Source organism: Podarcis pityusensis, assembly GCF_964106645.2.
Source record: "Podarcis pityusensis genome assembly, chromosome: 6".
NCBI lineage: Eukaryota > Metazoa > Chordata > Lepidosauria > Squamata > Lacertidae > Podarcis > Podarcis pityusensis.
Window position 1 is genome coordinate 73,728,791 of NC_138030.1, and position 26,354 is coordinate 73,755,144.

Here is a 26,354-nt window from a genome sequence, read left to right on the forward strand (position 1 = left end):
AGGTGAGATGAGAAAAACCCCATAGCAAAATGGCAGAAGAAGAAAAAGAACACAGCTGCAGTCCAGTGTCCATGGAAACACTGCCAAACAGGGACTGTTGTGGCAATGATGCTCACATGGGGGGAGTCAATGGAAGCTTGCCAACAGGAACACAACCCCAGGACATCTTCAATAACAAAGGGCACCCACACCATGAGCTCCTATCGCATAGGCAACAATGACCCTCTTGCCCTGCTATAAGCCCCTAGGCATCTTTCCAGTTCTCTAATGTGAGAAAGCGAAGGGCCACATTCTCATCTGGGCAACCTTTCGAGGGCCTCGTGCCAGAGGTGAGTAGGGCCAGTGGCTAAAGCAAGTGGAGCAATGAATGCAAATGTCACCTCTGCGTGGTAGGCTGGTTTCTACACGCACTCACACACCCCTCTCTATTCTCCATCCAGGCAAGAAAGTGACAGTATCAAGATGAGTTTGAGGGCAAATTCTGGCCAGGCAAAAACCATCGAGGGGGAGAGGCAAAACAGAGCTGGTGAGGGGTGTGGCCTGGGAAAAGGGTGTGTGGCCGAGGAGGATGAGTAGCCTGGGAAAAGGGATAGGTAGAGAGGCTTGAAGGGTTGCAGGACCCTTGATTTCTGACCTACCTTGCTCAGTAGCACTGTTTTGGAGCACAGCACACAAAGCAAAGAATGGAGAGGCTCCAGGGCCTGTCCTGCTACTAGGTCTCCTGTGGCAGCCACCTCAGGTAGCTGATGCTGGGGTTATATGTTACCACTGGGGCCTGCCCTTTATCCCCAAAGCTACCCTGCTGTCTTCAAGGGCAACAGAAGTCTCTGTCCAAATGCCAACGTTAAAATAAGCTGCAAGGCCAGTCAGTTTCTATGTACATGGAATGGGGGAGGGAGCAACCTCTTGTCCTTTGACTCGGGCAGTTGAATGCCTTATTAGTCTGGCCACACAACATGGCACCCGCAGAGTTCCCGGGGCATCCATTTAGCCAGCATGCAGTTCAGTTCCCATTGCCTCTAATTAAAACAGGTCATTCGCGAGTTTCAAAAAGCACAGCACTTGCCTACTGTGCTGTGACAGAGTTTATTAAACTCAGAAAAAAAACAGTGGCACTTTGTGCCGTAATGAGTGGAGATGCGCTCCAAAATTTCTTTCTCACTGAGCGCTTGCTACACAGAATTCGCTCCCCTGGCATTTTTCAGAAACTATGTGCCCAGAAGTATTTGCACAATATATTTACTGCAAAGAAGTAGGTGGTTTGCATTTCATGAAAACAGGTTTATTTTTGCTCAGGCAACATTTCAACTTAAAGGACTTTGACACTAAGGATAAAAGTTCAGCTGCAAGCCTATGTGAAAGGGGGGGGGGGGAATGCCAACTGGAGAATTCAGGTACAGTACAGTGTTTATATTAATTTGTACATTATACCAGTCAAGCATGTGGAAATATTAAAATGGATGATACTATGTTGTTGTTGTTGTTGCTGTTATTTAAAAAAGGACAAAAAGTTATGCTGGATCCTTTTTCAGTCCTTTAGCTTTGTGACACTCATACTGTGCAAGGCACCTCCGCTGCCTTGTGGGCAACTCCTTCTGGCAACTCCTGCAGCCAAGCTGTTGCCAAACATATTGCTCTGCTTCCTTTGGACCACATCAGTGAGGCTGGGGGGGGGGTCTTGTCGTCTGTGTAGCCCAGGACCTCAAATCACACTGCCCAGGCTTGCGCCCTGGAGAGGTCACCTGGGTGCTGATAATGCAGTGGTTTGACTTCATCCCTAGAGGGGCACTAACAGCAGCAACAACGACAACAGCTGCAGTTGACCATTTTATAAAAGGACTGCATTATGCTTATTTACAACATCTACTTCCCACTTTCCCTCCTTTCTCCCTCTGTTTTATTGTCACAACAACCATGTGAGATAGGTTAGGCTAAGGCTGCATCTACACAGCTATAAAAAACCGCTCTGAAAATGCTCTGGGGAAAAAAACGTTGTAAAGCTCACAATGGAAAATTTCATAGCATTCAGCTCTACAGCGCCATCTGATGTCACAGTGTTATAACGCTTATATATATATATATTTACTAATGTAGCTTAGTCCTAAGAGTCAAGGTCACCCAGTGAGCTTCATGGCCAAGTGGGGATTTGGCTGCCAGTGTCCTAGATGGATACTCGAGTAACCACTAGACCCCATTGGCTCTAGTTCTAGTTCTAGTCTGAGGCATACCTAGGGTCCCTTGCATGCTTGGCAAAGAGCTGTACTGGTCCCCCCATCACTTCTCCTGTGTGCGATCTTGCTGCAATAGAGCAATCTGCTTAGCACTATGCTGAATTGCTAATGGAGCAATCTGCTTAGCACTATGCTGAATTCCTTCTTAGGTTATTGTAAGTGCAACTAACTGCTCATATGACTGGTCCCCTCACATGAACAGTACAGCAGGTAGATCACAGCTCTTTTCCAGGACCAGAAAAACAACAGCAGCAATTACTTTTGTTTGCAACAGCGATGCCATGGCTTTGAACAGGATATTTGTAAACCATGCTTTCCCCCAATAAGGACATAAGAAAAGCCTTCTGGAACAGGCCGAAACTTTATTCTAGTTCCAAATGTGTTTGATTTCCTATGTTATCCTCATCTTGCATATATTCGCTTGTTCCTTTTTATTTCTGTTGACTGGCTTCATTGAAATATAAGGACTTGTTTTATATTGCATTTTGGTACATGTTATATGCAGCTCCTAGGGTCTTGAAGGTTCATAAATAAAATGAGCTTGAGCAGACTTAACAATCTGATATTGTTTGGGATTTGTGGTATATCTATTTTCCAGTACCTACATAATGAGATAGATCATTGCAGAGCATAATTACAGTTCTGTGTACTGCTAAAATTCTAGGCTTCTGGAAGATATAATTAAAAAGAAGACTGGATAGAAATTACACAGTATCTGATTTGCATTCTCAATATCCATACCCCATTCATTGTAAATGACCTCTGGACAGTTAAGTCCAGTCAAAGGCAGCTATGGGGTGCAGCACTCATTTCGCTTTTCAGGCCGAGGGAAGTGGCATTTGTCTGCAGGCAGCTTTCCGGGTCATGTGACCAGTATGACTAAACCGCTTCTGGCGCAACAGAACACCATTAGTTAAAATGGACAAGTTTCTTCACAAGTTGTTAGTGCAACAGCGTGCTTTGCAAATATGCCAAGTGATTTGCTTAACTTAAATGTTTTGAGTGTCCCTGTTGTTACAGCTCTCAGGACAGTAACAAAATCAGAATGGAATCAATTTTTCTAATGATGTCTTTGTGTCCCACAAAATATTACATTACCTAGTCTGCCTCCTCCACCGTCTATAACCCTGAAATGTAAGCTTTGCGTTTTACCTACATGCTGGGATGAACGTAATCTAGCTCACAACTTCAGCATTTGCTAAGTTTTATGGAGATCAATAGGCCTCTGCTGCACAGGGACGTAATTCCTATTGATCACTTTGCCAGGTGCAAAGGATGGAAGTTACAAGCAGCTGGAGAAATATAACTGGACTGGAGCACACATTATAGTTGCCACAAGGATGCTCTCCTTACTGAGTGATGCCTGCCATGGCTAGAACAATAAAATGAGTTCCTGAATAGATAGCTTACTAACATTGTTGAGTTTCTACAAGAAACAATGCAAAGATGTGGATTCTCAGAGCAAATTAAGGTACGCCTTTTCCTTCGAAATTATAGTTAGGGCTCCGTATCCCAGCTTCAACATCTCCTTCATTTGGTTCAGGGATTTTATTTCCCATGTAAACAGACTCCATTTCTGCACGTACACCCAAATCCACACACACCACTTTTAATACTTCTCTGAGAAACGGAGGGGAGGAAAAAGGAAAACCGGGACAAAATCGGAAACTGGGATGGCTTCTGTAATTCCGGGACTGTGCCTGGAAAATCGGGACACTTGGAGGACATGAAATTGGAATTAAAGAGATTGAGGCAAATGTGTGGTTTGGTTTGAATTTGGCAATCAAAGCCCAGTATCCTTACAAAGGATGCCTCCTGGTGGAGCTGAAAACTGATAAAACTGGTTTTGTTGGCTGTATTTTGAAATGTTTTAATTATCACCAGGAAGCCCTTCCTGCCAATGATACTTTTACTGTAAATGTCACTACAACTGCTACAGCTAGTGCAGAAGAGGACATTAACTCGATTGGCTACCCAAAGCTGGCTTGATAAACTCTGCTGAAACTAGATTTGAGTGCAGACTTAGTGGTTGTTGCGATGTGTCCAAGGGAACGGGGGCAATTCGCAGGCCCCCAGCTGGCTCCAGCCCACTGGCCAGCAGCCGGGCGAACTCTGGTCCTTTGGAACAGCATCAAACAGTGACTCACAGCTTCAGAAGGCTTCAGAAACTTGAGCACGCCTTAACCAGCAGAGTGAATAACATGCAACAGAAGTGGGCGACAGAGGCATATGTAAAGCATATTTACAAGCAGTTTATTCAGCATAGTTCAGGACAAAGAAAACATGTCTGCTCTCTTTCATGTCCAAGAGCAGGAAGCAAAAGCAAAAGCTATACACAAACGGAAGTTCCCAGCAAGCTGTGCTGGAATGTAAACAGACATGTGACGTACAACAGCTCCACACATATGTTTAGCCGAAACGGAACATCAGTATCCTAACAGAGGTATCATTCCATCTCACCTCACAGCCATTTACTTCACCACCCTCCCTGTGCTCCAGTAAGATTGGAAGTAGTACTTGGCACACCATACATTCTGGTGCACACAAAGTGTTGAAGGAAACCCAAAGGGACAGGTAAAAAGGGGTGGAAATTCTTCCAGCATCCCTGAAACAGGACTTTCAGGAGACAGTGAAAGAAATCAGAAGGTACTGGTGAAACTGGCATGGCTTTCCCCTCCTTTCGCCAGAGAGAAGAGATTTTTTTTTTTTGGGGGGGGGGAATTGTGATCAGCCTAAGTGACAACAAGAAGGCAGCTTTTTATTGTGATTTTTTTGCTCCTGATGATATCAAGATATTTATAAGCAATTTCGCTTTCAGTACTGCTTGCATCTGCAATGGTTTGGGTGCAGACATACTGCTCCATTTCTTATTGGTACATAGTTATCATGCTCACCATCACAACAGTATTATTGTTGTTGTTGTTGTTATTATTATTATTATCATCATTATTAATTAAATATGTTTAATGCCCTTCATCTGAAGATCACAGAGCAGTTCACAATATAAAAACACAAAAATAATAACTAACAAAAACAATAATGTCTCCCCTTTAAAAGGTCATATATTGTTTAATCAGCCAAAGTCCTGGGAGAATAAGAAAGATTTTGCCTGGCGCCTAAAGATATGTAATGAAGGCCCCAGGAGAGCCTCCCTCGGGAGAGCACACCACAAACAGGGAGCCACTGCAGAAAAGGCCTGTTCTCGTGTTGCCACCCTCTGGACCTCTCATGGTGAAAGCACACAAAAAAGAGCCTCAGATGGTCTGGGTTGGTGATTTGCTTTAAGCCACTCTCTGTCCTTTCAGTTCAGGGGGAGGTTGAAGCAATAACTGCCACCAGCCATAACAAGATGAGCAGATAAGCAGCACATTGAGAATTACCAAGATTTTCCAAGCACTCTCTTCTCCCAAGCAGTCTGTTCTCCTGTCATCTCAGCTGACAGCTACTCATTATGCGGTAAAACTAATAACATTAATGCAGGTGAGAGGATTTGAAGGGCAGGAAGGGGCTTAGTTTTCCCCTTGCCCACCATGTCCCCTCCATCTCCCGTTCTCTGGCCACTTCCCTACAGCTCGGTTCATCCAATGACAGTAACAACAGTCTTAAAGGGATACTACCAGGCAGGAGAAGTATAAACCACCATCCTTTGATTTTTTTTCCCTAGCAAATGTCCACCTTCCTCCACCCAGTGCTAACATTAACTCGGCTAAAAACATGCAGTCTGCCAATGCATACTTTCAGAGAGACACTTTCTCACTCTCCTGTTTGAGACCCATAGAAATGCAGTTTTGCAACAGAGAAACGCAGCTGATTCGCAGGAAGTCTTATAACCTCCATTGCCACCAAATCAGAATGAATGCTCAATAAATAGGGCTCATTAACCTCTGGACAAACTTTGTGCAAGCAAATAGCTAAAGGAACATGTCAGCAAATAGAAGAAAGAGGCAATATCAGGACTTTGCTCCCTGATCCTGAGCAGAGGTAAATAGGACTTGGAAATAGAAGTATTTGCAGCTGTTCCGATGACTCCAAATGAGTGTTTGAGGGGTTAAAGGGAAGAATGCTAGTGAAATGGGTTGTCTCTGCTGCCCTTGCTCTGTAAATACTTAAGAAGCATGTAGTGCCACACACATTTTTTTTGTTGCTGTTAAAAAAAGATTCCGAACTTTATGAATGGATTGAACATTGACCAACTTATGAAATTGCTCTGGTTTTTCTTTTCTTGGAGGGTTTTAAGGTATTGTGAGGTGGAGGGGAGGGAGTTGAGGTGGCGGCAAGGCAAGTAGCTGATCCTAAGCCAAATGTGCTTAAGGATGTCTAGTTGATTTCAAATGACTTTTAGCGGTAAGTGAGTGCAGGATCAGGGCCTCTTCATTATTTGGTTAAAAGGCAGCTGTAAAACTGGGTGCTTATTCTTAGCAGGACTCATACTTTCCAACATTTCTCTGATGAAAATAGGAATGTCCTATTTAAAACAACAACAACAACAACAACAACAATAATAATAGCAACAACAACAACAACAACAATATATCCCACCCATCTGTTTGGGTTTCCCCAGCCACTCTGAGTGGCTTCCAACGTATATACAAACATAATAAAACATTAAACACTACAAAACTTCCCAATACAGGACTGTCTTCAGATGTCTTCTAAAGGCTGCATAGTTACTTATCTCCTAGGCTGCGGGGTCACATAACTCCAACATTTCTCCGATGAAAATGGGGGTGCCCTAAGGAAAAGTGAGACTTTCTGAGATCAAATCAGAAACTGGAAGGGTTTCTGTAAAACCCTGGAAAATAGGGACACTTGGAGAACTGAAGGGACTAAAGTTCAGTTACTTGGAAATGGATCCCACAAGCTTCGATGGGTTTTGTGTCCGTTGGGGGGTTCACTCCCAGATGTATCTATGAAAGGAGCTCAGCAGCCTGAGCCTATGTATTCTTCCTTGATATGAAAAAGTAAGTCCCACTGAGGCCAGCGGGGCTTTCACCCACCCACCCAATTCTTCCCCAGAGCTGCTTCAAGGACGAGTTTGCTTTCGCCTTAACTTTGCTTGGCTCCACCCACGTCTGAGAGATGCGATACAGCTTGTCAGAAAGCAGGAAGAGCCTCCTGCAAGATAAGAGCGCGTTTCTTCACTGCAGCCTCCATGCTCACAGCAGTGAGTCGGAACGACTTGCTTGCCAGAGAAATGCCCACCCTTTAAAAAGAAAAAAGGAAAAATCCTGTTTGGGTAAAAGGGGGAAGCCTAGCAGCTGCGTTTATGCCACACGAGCAGCGTGTTCCTTAAGGTAAGAAACAGGTGTCTTATGAATTCCTTTCTTAAGAGGGTGTGTGCGTGTGCATCTTGGGTGTCTGTGCTGTGTTTAAGACACTGTGTTCAGTGTGACGCTTATAAGACGGGACTTTGTGGCTGGCTGTGTGTTGGATGGCTTTGCCAAACCTGTGCCTTCTCTCACCCTTGTCTTCTTCTAATTTTTCTAAAAAAAATCCCAGTATATATTGCAGAGATTGGTTGTGTTAATTAAGGAAAAGTTGAAGGAGCTCTTAAATATAAAAGTTCTTACTTGCTCAGATTCTGTATCTATAAACTTTGTTGCCTTTGTTTCAATGCAGTGTGTGCTAATGTAACCAAATATTCAAAGTTGTGGGTGGGTATATTTGATGTTATCTGTTTGTGGGAGGGGCAGACTCTCCACAGACTCTCTGAGTGCCCCTATTTTCCAGGGACAATCCTAGATTTACAGAAGCCATCCTAGTTTCTGATTTGATCCCAGAATGTCCCGCTTTTCTGTAGCGCGTCCCTATTTTCAGCAGATGTTTGAGGGTGTGGAGTTATGCGGCCCCTGAGCCAAGGAGATAAGTAACCATACAACCTTTAGAAGACATCTGAAGGCAGCCCTATACAATGAAGTTTTTAAAAATGTTGAGTTATGTTTTTATATATGTTGGAAGCCACCTGGAAGGACTGGGGCAACCCAGTCAGATGGGCGGCGTATAAATAATATTATCGTTATCATTATTGAATGGGATGTCCCCATTTTCATGGAAGTAATGTTGGAGAGTTTGTCTCCCTAATCTCTAGGGTCAGTAAAGAGCTAGAATTTGAGCCAACTCGCAAATTCACGAAGTACACAAAGTTTAGTTTAGTTTAGTTTTAAAGCCAAGCACTGTTTTGTTCAGTTTAGGATCACAAGTCCAGACATCTGTGTACAGCTAGCAAGGGATAAGCAAGTCTTTAATGTGACAAAAGGTGTTGATGGCCCGTGTTGAGGAGGAATCTTTGGTCCTCGGCAGACAGAGGTTGCCAAGTGATGGGGTGGGCATGCTAGGTGACAGGAAATGAGTGGGCTTGGGTCTTAGCAAGGTGTACTGGGAACAAGGAGGGAGAACAAAGGCAGTTTCTGACTATAGAGGCTGCAACCCAGAGACTGGGGAGCATGGCTGTCTGCTCTGGACTTAAGCTTGCTGAAGCTATGAGAGGAACAAGGAGAGACACTCTGGAGATGCAATGCTGTGAACTCTATTCGTCTCCATCTAGATCCAGGTGTAAAATGAACCATATATCTTAAAAAGCTACAGCCTCTGAATTTTCAACGCAGTGTTTGGAACTTCCCTGAATCTTGCTGCTGCTCCTCAGAGATTGGAGTGGTGTGTACCAATATAGGGCTTGCTGATCGAAAGGTCGGCAGTTCGAATCCCCGTGACGGGGTGAGCTCCCATTGTTCAGTCCCAGCTCCTGCCCATTATTATTATTATTATTATTATTATTATTATTATTGCACCTAGCAGTCGAAAGCATGTCAAGTACAAGTAGATAAATAGGTACTTCTCTGGTGGGAAAGTAAACGGCGTTTCCGTGCGCTGCTCTGGTTTTCCAGAAGCGGCTTAGTCATGCTGGCCACACGACCCGGAAGCTGTCTGCGGACAAAACCAGCTCCCTCGGCCTATAGAGTGAGATGAGTGCACAACCCCAGAGTCGTCCATGACTGGACCTAATGGTCAGGGGTCCCTTTACCTTTAGGAGAGGGCACTTGACAGTGAGAAGAAAACGTGTGTTCACTAGATCCATGGTTTTCAAACTTCCTACCTTCAGGGAGTCCTTTCTGTACTGACAGGTAAATCAAGAAACTCCAGAGCTACAAGGAGGATTCTAGTTCCTGTGTGTTGTTGGGTTTGCGCTTGGGTTAGGAAAGACATTGGTTGGCCTGTCAGGCTGCTCCATGTGTGTAAAATGAGGGTGAACCTTGCAGGACACCCCAACATTTCCCTGCAGTTGTTTGTCACAAGGCAAGATCAGGAGTCGGGAACAAACCTTGCGGGGACGTTTGTTTTCCTTTTACAGATCATCTTATGATTATCTGAGGGTTTCCTGGAATGTAGTGTGACAACGACAGGGTTAGGGAAATATGAACTTGTATCCTCTTTCAATAGAAAGCAACATGTTAACAAGATATCATGGCTTCTGGGAAGTTATGTATCAATATGGCTAAAATCCCATTTATTGTGAAACAAGAAATAATAATTGTGTGTGGATCAAGGCAACATGGATTAAATTGTTTGCTCTTGGGTTCATTAGTAAGATAGTATATGATACATAGTAATTTGCTGGATACTTTTGGCGATTTTCTTGTGACTTATTGTAACAAAACCAGTGGTTACAATTATTAACATTCTTACATATATATATATTTAAAACACATGTAAAGTATTTGCATGAAACACACCATAGTCTGTAAGTTGAGGGGTGCACTTGAGCAGTGAGAAGCATCAAATTATCTTGGCCAGATACGTAGAAGTCAAACAGTGTGGTGGCAATTTCAAACCTTTCTAAAAACAGCCACCAAAATGTAGGAAGTTTCTTAAGCAGAAGTTCCTGGAGAAGGTCATAGGAAAGATGAATCATGGTGGAAGTGGTTACTGAAACAATTGGCTTCTCAAACTGGCAAATCAAAGCTGTCTATATTTCACAACATGGTGAGATTCTCCCAAATTCTTCACTGTAGTTGGATGGGTGGGGACAGGGCTTTTTTTCAGCCAAAACTTGCCAGAACTCCGTTCCCGCACCTCTCAGGTGGGCGCCATTGTCATTATAAGAGAACGAGGGAGCTATTCATGGTGAGTTCTGGCACTGGGTGAGGAGAAAATATGTGCACCATCTGTACAACTTGTCAGAATGTCTGACTGTGAAGCCCTTAAGGGACTGTTCATAGATACAGGCAGTTAAACACCATTGATTGGCAAGGGACCAAAGTTCAAACAGATGACCTGGTGAAAGTCTGGAATGAAAACACAAATATAAGAAATCACATCTCTGTGCTTCACCAACAATCTTTCCTAAACCTTTGTAGAATGTGCTACTCCTTTCACAGTGTGACTCTGTGCATATTTACTCAGAAGGAAATTCCACTGAGTTCAGTGGGACTTACTCTGAGGCAAGTGTGCTTAGTACTGCAGCTGTATAGCTGGAAAAATCTCATTGTGAGAACTTTCTGGGTTGCAAATGCTTTCTAAATGCTTTCTAAACAACTACCTGACATTCAGAAGACATCTTAAGGCAGCCCTGTTCAGGGAAAATTTTAATGTATGACATATTAATGTATTTTTGGTATTTGTGGAAGCCACCCAGAGTGGCTGGGGAAACCCAGCTAGATGGGCAGGGTACAAATAATAAATTATTATTATTTCTAAATCTTTCCTGTCCTAGGTGTCACATGTGGACAGACTAGGTAACTGCTAAAACTTAGCTTTCCCCAGCTATTTATTTAATGAGCTGATCTTATTAATGGCTTTTTATCTTGCTTGTTGGACAATATTCCATTGGAAACTTTGGGTTTTCGATGCATTTTTCAAACCACAGACACCTTTTATAAAGTGGATTTGTTGCACTTGGGCACTGGAACACAAAAGCTGTGCAAACCTGCAGTTCTGGTATGCAATTATATCCATCCTGCAAAATACTGACAATCTGGAGGCACCCATACACACAGCACTCGGATCCTTTGAGGAAGGTAGGCATATGAATGCGGTGGATGGATAAATGAAACACTAGACCTCTACTAACAACCTTGCATTTCATAGTTACTGTGGTTTAATGGCCACGAATGTTTGGGTCTCAGTAAGTCATAACTTGGAAGGCTGAACCTGAACACAAACTGATGCACTTCTTGTGGTGTGTGTGTGTGTGTGTGTGTGTGTGTACCTCTGTACAATAATTTTCTGGTCCACTTTCAGTTAGATCCAAGTTTCCAAAAGGCTCAACTAATACTGTCTCCTGTTAGTTTCTACATAGGCTTATCAGGTGTCAAACTCTGCCGTGGCTTAGCCTTGAGTATGGAGTTTAGTTTGCAAAGTCCAAACTGGTCATCTTGGTGTTGCAATAACTGAATAATCTGGATTTGTTGGTAGCAAACAAATGACAGCATTATTTAACATTCTTAATGTGTTACCATTCATTCGTTCATTCATTCATAGCACACTGTTGCTTAGCGTTCCTTACAATTATGCCATTCTTTTTTCTTTTTTTTTGTAGTAGAACGAACAGGTTTATTCTAAAGGCAGTTCTCCTTTAATTAAGCATTTAATGCTGGCACATTCAGGGCATTCAAGCAAAAATCTAGCATAGATGGGAGAACCAAGATAGGTATGGGATTTCCTCTTGCAAATGCCATCAATGAACTCAAGTGACTATACCTTTTTTTTTTGTCAAAGCAGGTCCCTAGGATTCTGCCTAGATTTAAGTTACTACTTAGATGATGGGAAAGGACCCTGTCTATGAAAACCACGCCAAGGTCCTTGCTGCAGTTCTGTAGAGATATGTGAATATGTGCAGTTATTAGACTATCACACGGTAATTTTTAAAGGGATAGTTAAATTTCTATTCTTGTTCATTCCTTCTAAGGACGTGGTCAGTTTACTTAGAGTGCCCTAGCTGTCCACATTGACATGACTCTCTGGTTGTGTACACATACCAGAAGGTGTTGACATGATGGAGATATCTTTACCCTGTGCAAAGGAGTTCACACCCCAGCTATAGGTAAATTAGGAAAAGCGTAAGCCAGGGTTTCCCAACCTTAGGTCTCTGGCTGTTTTGGGACTACAACTCCCCTCATCCCTAGCTAGCAGGACCAGTGATCAGGGATGATGGGAATTGTAGTCCCAAAGCAGCTGGCGACCCATGTTTGGGAAATCCTGGCCTAATGACTCCAAAGTTGGTTTGAGAAACAATGCATGAAACTGTAGCACCTTATAACAAAGTACAGGATGCATATTCATGTTAGATCGTGTCATGTGAACATGGATTAAAAACTCAGCACGGGAAACAGTGAGTGTGCTGTTGATGGGAATGTGGACACAGCCTTGGCTATCATGTGTTGTCTTTTTACCTCCAAGTTGATATTCTTATCTAAGCCAGTGTGGGCTTGCATTCAACTAACTTTTACTCAGGGTCAACCCGTTGAAATTAATGTCCATGACTAAGTTGGGTCCATTCATTTCAATGGATCTACCTTGAGGAAAGACTAGTTGAATGCGACCCATAGCTTCTCTTTATTGCTTCTTCAGGACCAGTTGTAAGTGGTTTGCTTCCTTGCTGACTGTCTTCCCCGCATGGGGAATTCCTAAGCCTTGTCTCCAGAGTGACTTTGTTTTTCCACCCTGATGATTTATGTGACACATAGTTTTTCACATTAATGGCTGTCTTTTGCCACGAAAATGTGAGTCCATTCATCTTTTCACAAACCTTTTGGAAAGATTAAATGTGAAACTAAGCTTGACTGTTTGTATCTGTATTTTGAACAAGAGTGTCTCTGTGTAAGGGAGAAAAATAATTACCTCATGGCTATCAACCAGTGATACAGCTTGGTAACTTTAGTCCATGGACTTAATGGTTTGTGTGTATTTTAGATGGCCATGTCTGTTTGTGTGTATTGTAGACAGCACATTAACATTCCCCTTTTACCCTCTGCCACCATTCCATGCTTTTGCAACTGGTTCTACATCCCTGAGATACCAGAGGAAAACAAAAGTATGCTAGTCATGATAAAAAAGAAAAGAAAAAAGGAATATCCCTGAGTGTGTGCAGTTGTGGTTTTTTTTGGAAGATTGGAAAATGTTTATTGAATATATGGGAAATAACTGTGTACAGCTAAAAACAATGGCAACATTAAGATAAATTCAACAGTGTAAATAAGTTGTGATGGATATAATAATGGAATACTGATTGGTATAGTTTTCTATAAAATATGCAGGGATTTAGGATACGTAAAATGAACCACGGAAAGAGAAGAAGGGAAGTCATTGATATCTTAAGGATGTAAAAATAAGTACTTTAAATTGTAAAAACAGAAAATTTAATCATGTGCTTTAAATGGATGGTACGTACATAGGATTTGAATCACACACCCGTCATACATAGTTTCCTGATGAAGCTAAAGAACTTTGAAACTATTTTCCATTTTGGAATTGACTTTGTGCTCCTTTTCAAATCGCAAGTTGATTTCGCCGCCCAAATTGCCTGACATTGTGACTTGAGGATCAGATGGTCTCTCTTCTTCTTCTTCTTCTTCTTCTTCTTCTTCTTCTGCTGCTGCTGCTGCTGCTGCTGCTGCTGCTCTTCCCAGACATTTCTTATAAATCTGATAACAGTTTTGCATTTTAAACTTGTGTGAATCATATCACTACTTTGGGAGGTGGGGGGCAGAGAATGAGTTTGCTTCTGCTGTTCTGATCTGAAATATATTTATTTGGGAATATGTACTGCATCTTAAAAAGCAGAGACGTCACCTAGCCAACAAAGGTCCGTATAGTTAAAGCTATGGTTTTCTCAGTAGTGATGTATGGAAGTGAGAGCTGGACCATAAAGAAGGCTGATCGCTGAAGAATTGATGCTTTTGAATTATGGTGCTGGATGAGACTCTTGAGAGTCCCATGGACTGCAAGAAGATCAAACCTATCCATTCTGAAGGAAATCAGCCCTGAGTGCTCACTGGAAGGACAGATCCTGAAGCTGAGGCTCCAATACTTTGGCCACCTCATGAGAAGAGATAAGACTTCCTGGAAAAGACCCTGATGTTGGGAAAGATGGGAGGGCACAAGGAGAAGGGGACGTGAGAGGACGAGATGGTTGGACAGTGTTCTCGAAGCTACCAGCATGAGTTTGACCAAACTGCGGGAGGCAGTGGAAGACAGGAGTGCCTGGCATGCTCAAGTCCATGGGGTCATGAAGAGTCGGACACGACTAAACAACTAAACAACAACAACAACCATTCTTTTGTAGAAGAGATTTTTTTAAAGCATAAGAATAATAAAACAAGAATTCCTAATGCATCTGCCCTATACATTTAAAGCAGTCATGGCTTCCCTCAAAGGATCCTGGGACTGTTGTTTGTTAAGGGTACTGCTACCCACGAAGTTACAGAGTTCCTATGAAGAGGGATTGATTGTTAAATGCCTCTGTGAATTATAGTTCTGTGAATAGGGGGAGTCTCCTAACAACTCTCAGCACCCTTAACAAACTACAGCTCCCAGGATTCTTTGGGGGGGAAGCCAAGGCTGTTTAAATAATGCTTCAAATGTACAGTGCAGCTGAGGCCTAACTGGCTGCTTCCTGACTATAAAGTTGTATTTAAAAATATGAGGGAACAGGGACTATCATGGTGGGTCATGTGACCATTCTGGCCCAGGTGCATATACCTAGGCTTTTCACTGATCTCCCACCATCAGCTGCTGTCTGGGGTCATTAGCACCCCCCCCCCGGGCTCAAGGCTCATGTCCTTGGCTTTGAGGTCCAGCCTTAGCTGCACCACGGCCAATGATAACCAAGGTCAAGTGCAGCTTATGAAGCCTGCACATCAAATTCAGCCCGTCTATGTTTCATTAATTTGTGACATTTTCAGCTAAATGGCCGAATGGTAGTCACAGACCATGTCACCTTTTCCCTGATAGCATAAGAGATGAATTGCTCAACTTGGAGTGCGAAACAATTGCTAATATTAAAAGGCTGGATGCTTCCAAAGCTTCAATTCCTGGTGTATCACTGATGCTGCAAGACACCGTGAGATTAGCTTTCATTTTGGGTCTCTTAAGGCAAGTTGGATATGGTTTGCTTGTCAGCCAGTTGTTTGCTGTTATCATGAATGCCTTATGTCTTGGGAGGAGCAATCGCTAGGTCAGGAGTCTAATCTTCAAAGCTAAGAAGCGTTGACTCCTCTCCATATTACGTTTATGTCTCGACTCCATTGGACTAAGTATCCTGACCGATGATGTCTTTGTTTCCTCAGGTATGAGTTGGTACTTCTATCTAAATTGTTCTGAAATTGTTCTCCACAGTCCTTGAGCTTAGGGTTGCAGACCAGCCAATTGGATCTTGAATGAAGGCAAAGAGATTGCCGTATTTACTTTTCTAAGTGGAATAACCTTTTTGCTTAATTCTAGAATTCAGAGTGTGCAAATTACCGCACTAATTACTGGTGCAGTAATAGAATTGCGAGTGCACAACAGCAGTTTGGAAGCCCCTCTGTTTCTCACCCCACAGCCCAGGGCATCTTAGCTCCTTGTTCTTAGTTTCCTCTGATATTTTCCTCACCCAGCTCTCCAGTTCTAAACCTGTTTACCTGTTTAGTATCCTTTTCTGCAAAAAATATTATAACAATTATTATATATATATTTATTTATACCCTGCCTTTCCCCCCTGACAGGGACTCAGGGCAGCTCACAGATAAAATAAGAACAGTTAAAAAAACCCATTTCCCATTCCTGCATTATGTGTAAGCCTTTTTCTGCCCAAAAGTTCATGTCCCTCACTGTGTATAGAAGCTGCTCTGTAGGGATTTCATCGCTGATACTCTTGCTCAGCAGTTGAAATGTGTGTGACCATTCCATGCCATTGCATTACCTCTGAAAGGGCTTGGAGATAAGGCTTTATAGGTGACGCTTTTAGTCTGTTCAGTCTATGTGCTGCATGGCATAATTATCAGTATTGGGAGTGGAGAAAAAAATCATGCTTAATGGTCACATCCAGATTGTCTCTATTTTGTGGATGGGATTCCATCACATACCAGCATTTTCAAGTTGTACAAGTTCAGGATTTGGTGCTCTTGTGCAACAAACCTGCTTCCAACTTGCCCTCCCCAAAGTAAACAATAGTTGGTTTAAAAATTATCCATGCTGTCAAATATAAATTTTAGTAACTGTGGCATCACTCACTGGAATAGATTCACATGAAATTTGGGTTCCGATGCACTGGCTTAGTTTCTGAATATTTGGATGAATAACGGATTGTCTTTCGAAATTAAATTAAAATGGAAATGAGAACAGATCTTCCTTTGGAGTATAGCTAATAGACAGAGGAGATAATGCAAGTCAAAACATGTAGGATTGATTGGTTATTGTGCAGTGCCTGTACCTTTTCAAAATTATTACAGGTAGCTAAAGGAAACAGCCACTTTAGGTCTCTAAATTTTGAAAGTGTGGGAGGATGGTGGACAAAGGAATTGGAGAGTCAGTGTAGTGTAGTGTAGTGTAGTGTAGTGTCTAGAGTAACTCTGGAGACCTGGGTTCAAATCCCAGCTCTGCCATGAAGCTCGCCATCCTCAGCCCAACCTACCTCACAGAGTTGTTGTGAAGATCTACTGAGATCCAGAAATAGTCTATAGAAAAAGATCTGGTAATGTAGCTGGGCGGAGCTCCTTCCTTTAAGGAGGGGAGGGATGCACAGAAATGGCCTGTTTCTCCCAGTCATGGCTTAAAAAAAATAAATCTGCTGCTTTCGAAAATGTTTCTGGGGGACTAAAACTTTGTTTCTTTTCTGTAGATGGAGTCTCCTGGAGTAGCTTTGATGCTCTGGGTCCTCGCCTGCCTTTCTGGCCCATCAACCGGCTTCCCAAATGGCAAAGTAACAGAGGCGTGCAAGACTATGATGCCCCTACATGGACACTCTTTGCCTCAGCGCTTCCCAATGCACACCGTTGAAGTAAATGTGACGGAGTTCAAGCCAGGGGACCGCGTGAAAGGTACTGTGATCTTCTTGCCTCGCTACCGTCTGCAGCAAGAAGGACATAACACTTGCTGCTTCTGTGATTGCTGCTGCCGCCTTCTTCAGATACTTGGGTGCAGTGCTCCAGGTTTTGTGGGGCCCTTCGGTGAAGGGCCCTCAGTCCCATCCCCTTGCCAGTGTCATTCTTGCCCATTTGATTTCCTTCTTCGTCAGGGCCAGTGCCGGATTTACGTACAGTGGTACCTTGGGTTACAGACACTTCAGGTTACAGACTCCGCTAACCCAGAAATAGTACCTCAGGTTAAGAACTTTGCTTCAGGATGAGAACAGAAATCGGGTGGAGGGGGCGCTGTGGCAGAGGGAGGCCCCATTAGTTAAAGTGGTACCTCAGCTTAAGAACAGTTTCAGGTTAAGAACGGACCTCTAGAACGAATTAAGTTCTTAACCCGAGGTACCACTGTATAAGCTAAACAAGCTACAGTGGATGCTTGGGTTGCGAACTTGATCCGTGTGGGATGCACGTTCACAACCTGCAATGTTCGCAACCCACGTCTGCACATCTGCGCACGCTTGGGTTGCAATTTGGTGCTTCTGCGCATGCGCAAAGCGCGGTTTAGCGCTTCTGCGCATGCGCAATCGCTGAAACCTGGAAGTAACCCGTTCTGGTCTTCCGGGTTTCAGCGGTCTGTAACCTGAAAAAACGCAGCCGGAAGCGTCTGTAGCCCCAGGTATGACTTGGGTCCCCCCCAAAAAAATGTAAAGAAAAAAAACTGGATGTACATTTCCAAAATATAAGATAAAAAACAAAATAAAACCTACATACAGCAACAGTGTTTTGTGTTGTGTAGGCTCCTATGATGTAAGTAATGGGCCCCGCCTGCTAGTCTGCTCCCTAAAATATCACTGGTTAGATATCTGTTAGGTCCATAAATTACCATATAGCATATATTCAACACAAAAACAGCAACAAATTGTTGCTGACAAAGGACAGCTGGACATATAAAGGGCCCCATTACCTTCAGTAGCTTAGGACCTCATCAAACCTAAATCCGGCCCTGGTCAGGGCCTAATCGACACCACTGTTAGGCGGAGAGAGCAAGGTGTATAGAGGCTGCAGCAGGACGTGGGTGGTGCTGTGGTCTAAACCACTGAGCCTCTTGGGCTTGCCAATCGGAAGGTCAGCGGTTCGAATCCCCACAACGGAGTGAGCTCCCATTGCTCTGTCCCAGCTCCTGCCAATCTAGCAGTTTGAAAGCACACCAGTGCAAGTAGATAAATAGGTAATGCTGTCACGGGAAGCTAAATGGTGTTTCCATGTGCTCTGGCTTCCATCGTGCCAGAGGCGGTTTAGCCATGCTGGCCACATGACCCAGAAAGCTGTCTGTGGACAAACACCGGCTCCATTGGCCTGAAAGCGAGATGAGCGCTTCAGCCCCATAGTCGCCTTTGACTGGACTTAACCATCCAGGGGCCCTTTACCTTTTTACTTTTTTTAGAGGCTGCAGCTGCTCCTTCCTCTTGCGCTTGGCCTTGTTTATAGTGGGCAGAGGAGACATGAGGAGACAGAGCCACTCAGGAGGAACAGAGGCAGGGACAGAGGACTGGTGGTGATGTGGGCCTCAGGAGGCATCCGGTGGCCTGGCTGTTGTTTTTCATAATTATTATATTTCTTACCAGAAGGTGTCAGTAGTGGCCCCAAGAAAACCACTTGCAGCAGCAGAACTACCAGCACGGCTCCCTCAGCTGATGCCTGTGCTGGTTCTATAGAGAAGGAGGCACACTTTCGTATACTTGGAGGCCAAGTCATTTAGGGCTTTAAATGCTAATTTGAACAGCTTGATTTGGGCTCGGAAGGTACTAGGTAAGCTGTGCCCAGCCAACAAACCTGGCTTTTGCATCAGTTGCACCTTCAAGGGAAGCCCCATGCAGAGTGCATTGCAGTAGTCTAGTCTGGAGGTTACAAGAACATGAGGTACTGAAACGTTTACAAGGAATCTTAGACCAGCAGCGCACAGTTCTTAACAGCAGGTAGGGAGAAAGGTACGCCCAGCTCCTCCCTTTCCTGGAAACATAGAGGCAGGTAGGTGCTGGCGACATAACTAGAGCTTATTAATAGCCATCTCTTCCCTCGTTCTCCTGGTTTCAGTTAGTTTGTCCGGACCTCTGTTTGAAGGATTTTTTCTACAAGCCCGCAGTGCTGAGAACCTGGAGGGGCCTGCCATTGGCTCCTTTGCCCTAGCTGACAGGAAAAGATCTCAGGTCCTCACCTGTGGGCGTGTTAAGGTAAGAGTCCCTGCATCTTCCAGATGGCTTTGGCAAGCAGGTTTCTCTGTTAGTTCCAAGTGGATTAGGTCCTCCCAGCAGCAGAATATGCTGTTGCTACTTTTCCCCGCCTGCATCTGCTTGGCATGGCATGGCATAGGAGAAATAAATTGTATGAGTATGAAAATACCCTTTTCTTTTTCTTTTAAGATTTATAAATGAAACTGGCAGAAGTTTGGCTTGGGATGAATGTTCTCCTTTACTGGCAACAATTAAATGTTAGGACTCCCCCTGCTGGGCTATCCATGTGAAAGCGCATTAATGGTTGCTGCTAGACGGCAATTTTTAAACTTAGCTTTTAGTTTGTCTTTCCCATAGCATATGTAACTAGATTACCTTAGTGGACCTCAGAGCAAAGTCACTTCTCCTTTGTAATATATATAGCACAGCAGCCCATCTTGTTACAAATGTATTAAAAAACCAAAACAACAAATTTCTAGGTTTCCTTTTTCAGAAGGTGTTCCAGAAACTGCTTCCAAAATTGTTTTCAAACTTTTTCTAACATGGAGCTTCCTGGGGTAACTGGCATATGCCTTGACCACTAAGTAATCATTATAATAATCATTATTTTCATCATTTCGTAAGACACGTATGCAGATCAATCCCAAGCCTGAACTGAGCTTATGTGAATGTACTATGAATTAAAATTCATGTGACTCTACTCTGATGTCATGGCTAGATGTGGGGAAACTTTGGTTCAAATCTTGCTTGGATTATAAAGATCCCCAGATGATCACACCTAGATTTTTCTCCTGCCATTGGTAGCAGTTAGTGTTGGCAGAGAAATATTTTTCTTCTAATCCATACTGAGCTTCATGACCTCTTTAGTATGTGATGTTCATAAGCCTACGATACAAGCCAAATATTAAAATGCAACTTGTGGTAGACTGCTTTAATCATTTAGATGATTCATGAACGGAGTAGTTTGCATTATCTCACTGGTAATGCTTAAATGGGGCATTTGTTTGTTACAGAATTCAGCTGTCAGCCATACAAGTAAATCCAAGAAAAGCCATCTAGATGCTTATTGGATTGCTCCTAGAGATGCACCAAAGAGAATACAATTTCTGTAAGTATGAATAATAAAGACAAATTCAGCTATAGCTGGAATCTTCTGATCGAGTGTTCTTAGGTTAGTCTCCTTTCAAAACTTATACAGTGGTACCTCGGGTTACATACGCTTCAGGTTACATACGCTTCAGGTTACAGACTCTGCTAACCCAGAAATATTACCTTGGGTTAAGAACTTTGCTTCAGGATAAGAACAGAAATTGTGCTCCGGTTGCATGGTGGCAGCAGGAGGCCCCATTAGCTAAAGTGGAGCTTCAGGTTAAGAACAGTTTCAGGTTAAGAACGGACCTCCGGAAAGAATTAAGTACTTAACCCGAGGTACCACTGTATACAAAAACAGCAATACTGCTATGAAGAAGATGTGACTCAGTGGGAGATCATCTCCTTTGTATGTAGCAGGTCCTCAGTTCAATTCTTCTTCTTCCTCCTCCTCCTCCTCCTCTACCACCTCCTCTTCCTGTTCTAATTTTTGTAGCACCCTTCATCTGGAGAGCACAAGGTGCTCTATAATATAAAAAATCCCCAGGTAGGGCTAAGAGAGAAACCTGTCTGAAATCTTAAGAGAGCTGCTATCAGCTAACATAGACAACAATGACCTGACTCTGTATATAGCAACGGGTGGTGCTATGGTCTAAACCACTGAGCCTCTTGGGATTGCCGATCAGAAGGTTGGCAGTTCAAATCCTCATGACAGGGTGAGCTCCTAGAATCATAGAATCATAGAGTTGGAAGAGACCACAAGGGCCATCGAGTCCAACCCCCTGCCAAGCAGGAAACACCATCAGAGCACTCCTGACATATGGTTGTCAAGCCTCTGCTTAAAGACCTCCAAAGAAGGAGACTCCACCACACTCCTTGGCAGCAAATTCCACTGTCGAACAGCTCTTACTGTCAGGAAGTTCTTCCTAATGTTTAGGTGGAATCGTCTTTCTTGTAGTTTGGATCCATTGCTCCGTGTCCGCTTCTCTGGAGCAGCAGAAAACAACCTTTCTCCCTCCTCTATGTGACATCCTTTTATATATTTGAACATGGCTATCATATCACCCCTTAACCTCCTCTTCTCCAGGCTAAACATGCCCAGCTCTCTTAGCCGTTCCTCATAAGGCATCGTTTCCAGGCCTTTGACCATTTTGGTTGCCCTCCTCTGGACACGTTCCAGTTTGTCAATGTCCTTCTTGAACTGTGGTGCCCAGAACTGGACACAGTACTCCAGGTGAGGTCTGACCAGAGCAGAATACAGTGGCACTATTACTTCCCTTGATCTAGATGTTCTATCCCTGTTGCTCTATCCCAGCTCCTGCCAACCTAGCAGTTTGAAAGCATGCCAGTGCAAGTAGATAAATAGATACCACTGTGGCGGGAAGGTAAACGGCGTTTCCGTGCGCTCTGGTTTCCGTCCCGGTGTCTCAGTGCACCAGAAGCGGTTTAGTCATGCTGGCCACATGACCCAGAAAGCTGTCTGTGGACAAACGCTGGCTCCCTTGGCCTGAAAGCGAGATGAGCCCCACACCCCATAGTTCCCTTTGACTGGGGGTCCTTTACCTTGACCTTTTTAATAACAACTTCCCATGTTCCTATAAGTCTTGAACATATTTCTGTTCTGAGTACAGGGCTTCCCTCTTTTAAAAGCCTGCTTCTAATATTCTCTAAAAGGAAATCAATATAAATATGACTTTAAAAAATAACATTACTGTTGTATCACCAAAACCACTGTTGCATCTATATTCCTGTGGCTTTCAAAATATTTATTTTAGACTTCTCTTTCCTGAAAGCTGTCATGTTTCAGATGTTAAGAGATGGCTCACCTCCACTTATTCAATGTTTTTATTTGCTTTTGCAGAGGATGAAGCCCATTGGTGATGGGTTTCTCTGTCTGTGGGGCAAGGCTAGTTGAAACCTCTGCATGACAAGCTAGCTTGTGACCTTGTTTTGATTTTCTGCAGCAGCCTTCACCAACTTGGTGCTGTCTAGATGCTTTGAGCTACAGTTCCCATCAAGCCCAGCCAGCAGGACCACAATGGTTGGGGCTGATGGGAGCTGTAGTCCAAAGCATTTGGATGGTGGAGGCTGTTTGACACACAGAGCTTGCTAATATTTGCAGGGAAATGTACCAACCAAGTCTTCGGTGTGCACATCTTTCTCCATTGTCCAACTAAACACCTGCTATCTTCTCCACCAATTTGAAACTCTGGGTGACAGGCCCACGCCACCATGACTGGTGGCAACCATTACTCTCTTGCAATGGTATAAGGTCAGAGATTATTTCCTGGTAACTTAACACCTGAATAAATATGTAGCAGTCTTCCCCAACTTGGGGCACTGCAGACAACTGCTGTCATGCCTGACCATTGGTCATGGTGGCTGGGACAGATGGAAATGGACCCCCAACAACATCTTGAGGGCATCAGGTTAAAGAAAGCTGGCCCAAAACATCTGTTTTGGATTTCAGAAAGGACTTGTTCTATGCGGAAGAGAACAGTACACAATTTTGGTTCAAATCTCGCTTTTGTCTTGTTTGCAGAGTCACTGTTGTAGAAAAATTTAGAGTATTTTGGGTAAAAATTCCAGGTCCTACAATCTCCCAGTCCAATACACCAACCTTGGCAACACCTGTGGTGACTGAGGTGACTGTTGGAACTTCTCTGCCTGTTTCTCATCTAACCCAACCAGTAAGTAGCGCTGAGCTCGTGAACGGAGCTGTTTGGATTTTAGTAAAATGTGACTTCATCAGGGAAGATTGCAGCCTGAAAAAGAGTTGGGGCATCCAGTCACACACACACTAAGTGTCTAGGGTTGCTATATTTCCAAAAGTAAAAACCAAGATACCCCAAAAGCATTTTTTAGGAAGACCCCAAAGTTGTCGAAAACGCAAACCCCCCATGATTTCTCGGTTTACTTGCCGAAGATCCAGGACAATCCACCACTTTCTGGAAATTCCCCCCCGAATGTCACTTCCGCCTTTGAAATCCCAATAATGTCCAGGAAATCCCAGACGTATGGCAGCCCTATAAGTGCCCCTTTGACCCATGCTGAAGGACAGCCCCAACTACACTTTGCATCAGCCTTCTCAGCTGACTGACTGGTGTGTGCTAAGGAATGCATGGATTGGCTCCAAACCACCATAGCCAGATGACTTTTATATCTCCAGATATCTATCTGCATCTTGGTGCATGGTGCCAGAATGCACCATAACTCCTCACTAGATGTGCTTCCAGGGCTATAATTTTGTTCAAACTGCATGTCCTCCCACTCCTGGTGGTGGACATGTGTCACTGGAAGGAGTGTGTAATATGACTAGGCCTTATCACATCTTGGTCACACGAATTATGTATTGGCTGATAATATTTCTTGCGTTAAGAATCTTCATGACAAATGGGGCTCAAGGTGATCTGAAGTCTTATGCCTAAGGCTCAGCATTTTTCCCTGTTCAATGCCTAATCCTTGGCTCAAACGCAAGTGCAGAAATAGATGCCAGCCTTTACACAGATTTTCAAACCATGAAACCACACTTTTAATCCTCTTCATGAATCGATTGCATCAGTCATCTGGTTTCTATTGAATCTTGTTTGCCTTTTTGGGTAGCAGCTATAGATTAGATTTCCTTTCAGTCTTCTTGTCTCTTGTCAAGTACTGTATTAACCATCATTCCCGCCATTTCAAAAACTTAGATGAATCTTGTTGCCTCCAATACTGAACTTTAGGGTAACCTCTTTAAATGATTATTTGCTGTAGTGTGGGTTTTTTTGCACTTGGCCTCCTGCAAAATGAACAGACAGTATTTCATTCTTTCTCCTCATTAAAATCCATAGGGACCTCCTTTTTAATCTTTACAGAGCTTGTGTAATTATCTGGAGCAGTTTGGTATGATTCAGAAAGCCTTTAATTATACTCCTGCTAATGCAAAGTTTCGAGCAATTAACAGAGCTGCCTGACTAAGACAAGAGTGGGATTGTAGTGTGCACCCAAAATTACAAAGTTTGAACGATGTCGATTTGAGGCTTGCAGCTTAATAATGGCCAGAGAAACTAACTGTAATAGCTGGGTAGAAATCTGAGGTTGTGGGAAACAGTTTCCCGTTAAAATCCTGCAACGGTGCGAGTGCATTTTCCAGAACGTCAGCCATTTCTCAAGTAGTGATCTATTAGGTAATGTAATTTGGCTTCTTGTCTCCCTTAGTTCAGTGCATCGGACTGTGGCAGCAACAAATTCTGTGTGAGAAACCCTTCCGACTGTGATCCTGGAGCCCGCAACTGCTTCTTTCTGTCTTTCAAACGAGACCATGTCGATTTGATTATGGTGGAAATGAGTGGTCCTAGCGATGGCTATATTGCATTTGCACTGTCCAATGACCAGTGGATGGTTTGTAAACATTATTTTCCATTCGGATCCTACTGCCAATCTGGGGAATTTGCATAGTCTTCTGGAAATAAGAATGAACCATAAAAAGCCAGAATATACTTGAGCGAGGGAGCTGCAATTAGCTAGAAGTTCCCTTCCATGAGTATCCAGGGCATATATACATTTCCAACTGCATGACTGCTTGTACCAGTATTGCATAAGTATGAAATGTACAAAGCACGTTTCATTGATAACATACTTTATCAAATCGATTTTGTTTTGTACAGCACCCAGGGATTTGCTTGAATGAAGGGCGTTTTACAAGAGTGGTGAATAAAGTTTTCCGACGAGCTATTCTTTGTATTGGTGGTAGTACAGATCCCGAGAGCTCATTTTTGTATGTGCTCCCAAACTCCTAGGACCTAGGGGCTTGCATCATGTCGCTACCAGAGTTTGCAGCCCCTTACTACTTGTGCAAGTTAAAGCTGAATTGACTCTAGTCCTGGGGTTGTTAAAATAGGAACTTCAGTGAATGTGTCCTTAAATGGTGAGCCAGTTTTGGATAGGCTTTCATGAGCCTCCATTTGTCTTGGCTGTGTAGCCAGGGCCTGTGCAGGCACGGGGCGCTGCCTGCTCTGGGAATGCCATTTAACAATCTCTTTGACGTTATTTGCAGGGTGGTGGTGACGATGCCTATCTCTGCATTAGTGACAGTCACCACGTTGACATCAAGACAGCTTCTTTAACTGGACGTGCTTATCCAGAGTTTGATTCAGAGGTATTTGTGTCTTTATATATATAATTTTCATTACATTTTCTGTTTTGCAATTTAAAATACTCATTTTAAGATAACAGTGACTTCCCTTCTTCTCTTTCCATGGTTCATTTTACATATCATAAATCCCTGCATATTTTACAAAAACTATACCACTCAAAATAAAAAAATCCTTCCAGTAGCACCTTTAAGACCAACTAAGTTAGTTCTTGGTATGAGCTTTCGTGTGCAAGCACACTTCTTCAGATACAGTATTCAGTATTCCACTCAGTGGAATATCCAAGATACCACTCAGTATTCCATTACCGCATCCATCAAAACTTGTTTACACTGTAGTTTACACGTATGTTCTTCTTGTTCTCTTGTTCTATATGTTAAGTCTGCGAGTTGTGCATATTCTGTCAGCTTAAGTTGCCAATCTTCTTTAGTTGGGGCCTAGCTCGTTTTCCATTTTTGGGCTAACAAAACACAGGCCACAGTAGTAGCATACAGAAATAACCTTTTTTTAAACACCTGGGAATTTCAGTCTGAATTATCCCCAACGGAAAGGACTCTGGTTTTGGGGGGAAAGTACATTTCCCCCCCAATTCATTATGGATAAATTCCCAGTACTCTTTTA

At 43.3% G+C, this 26,354-nt stretch overlaps 1 protein-coding gene across 5 annotated transcripts in view; it reads left to right on the forward strand.

The window, feature by feature from the left end:
- Positions 1–175: 175 nt before the first annotated feature.
- The window catches only part of LOC308478680 (ferric-chelate reductase 1-like), a 38,956-nt gene continuing 12,777 nt past the window's right edge, over positions 176–26,354 (forward strand). The window contains exons 1-8 of one of the 5 annotated variants that reach the window (XM_081008665.1): positions 176–329; positions 441–526; positions 17,047–17,245; positions 19,376–19,512; positions 20,526–20,620; positions 23,144–23,291; positions 24,799–24,981; positions 25,637–25,738. In XM_081008665.1, the coding sequence (XP_080864791.1) occupies positions 17,047–17,245; positions 19,376–19,512; positions 20,526–20,620; positions 23,144–23,291; positions 24,799–24,981; positions 25,637–25,738 (864 nt within the window). In that variant the 5' untranslated portion in view covers positions 176–329; positions 441–526. Of the gene's footprint in view, positions 330–440; positions 527–7,346; positions 7,526–15,450; positions 15,515–16,465; positions 16,605–17,046; positions 17,246–19,375; positions 19,513–20,525; positions 20,621–23,143; positions 23,292–24,798; positions 24,982–25,636; positions 25,739–26,354 lie in introns of those variants that run through there. The other 4 variants (XM_081008662.1, XM_081008661.1, XM_081008664.1 and 1 more) reach the window with 4 other exon arrangements.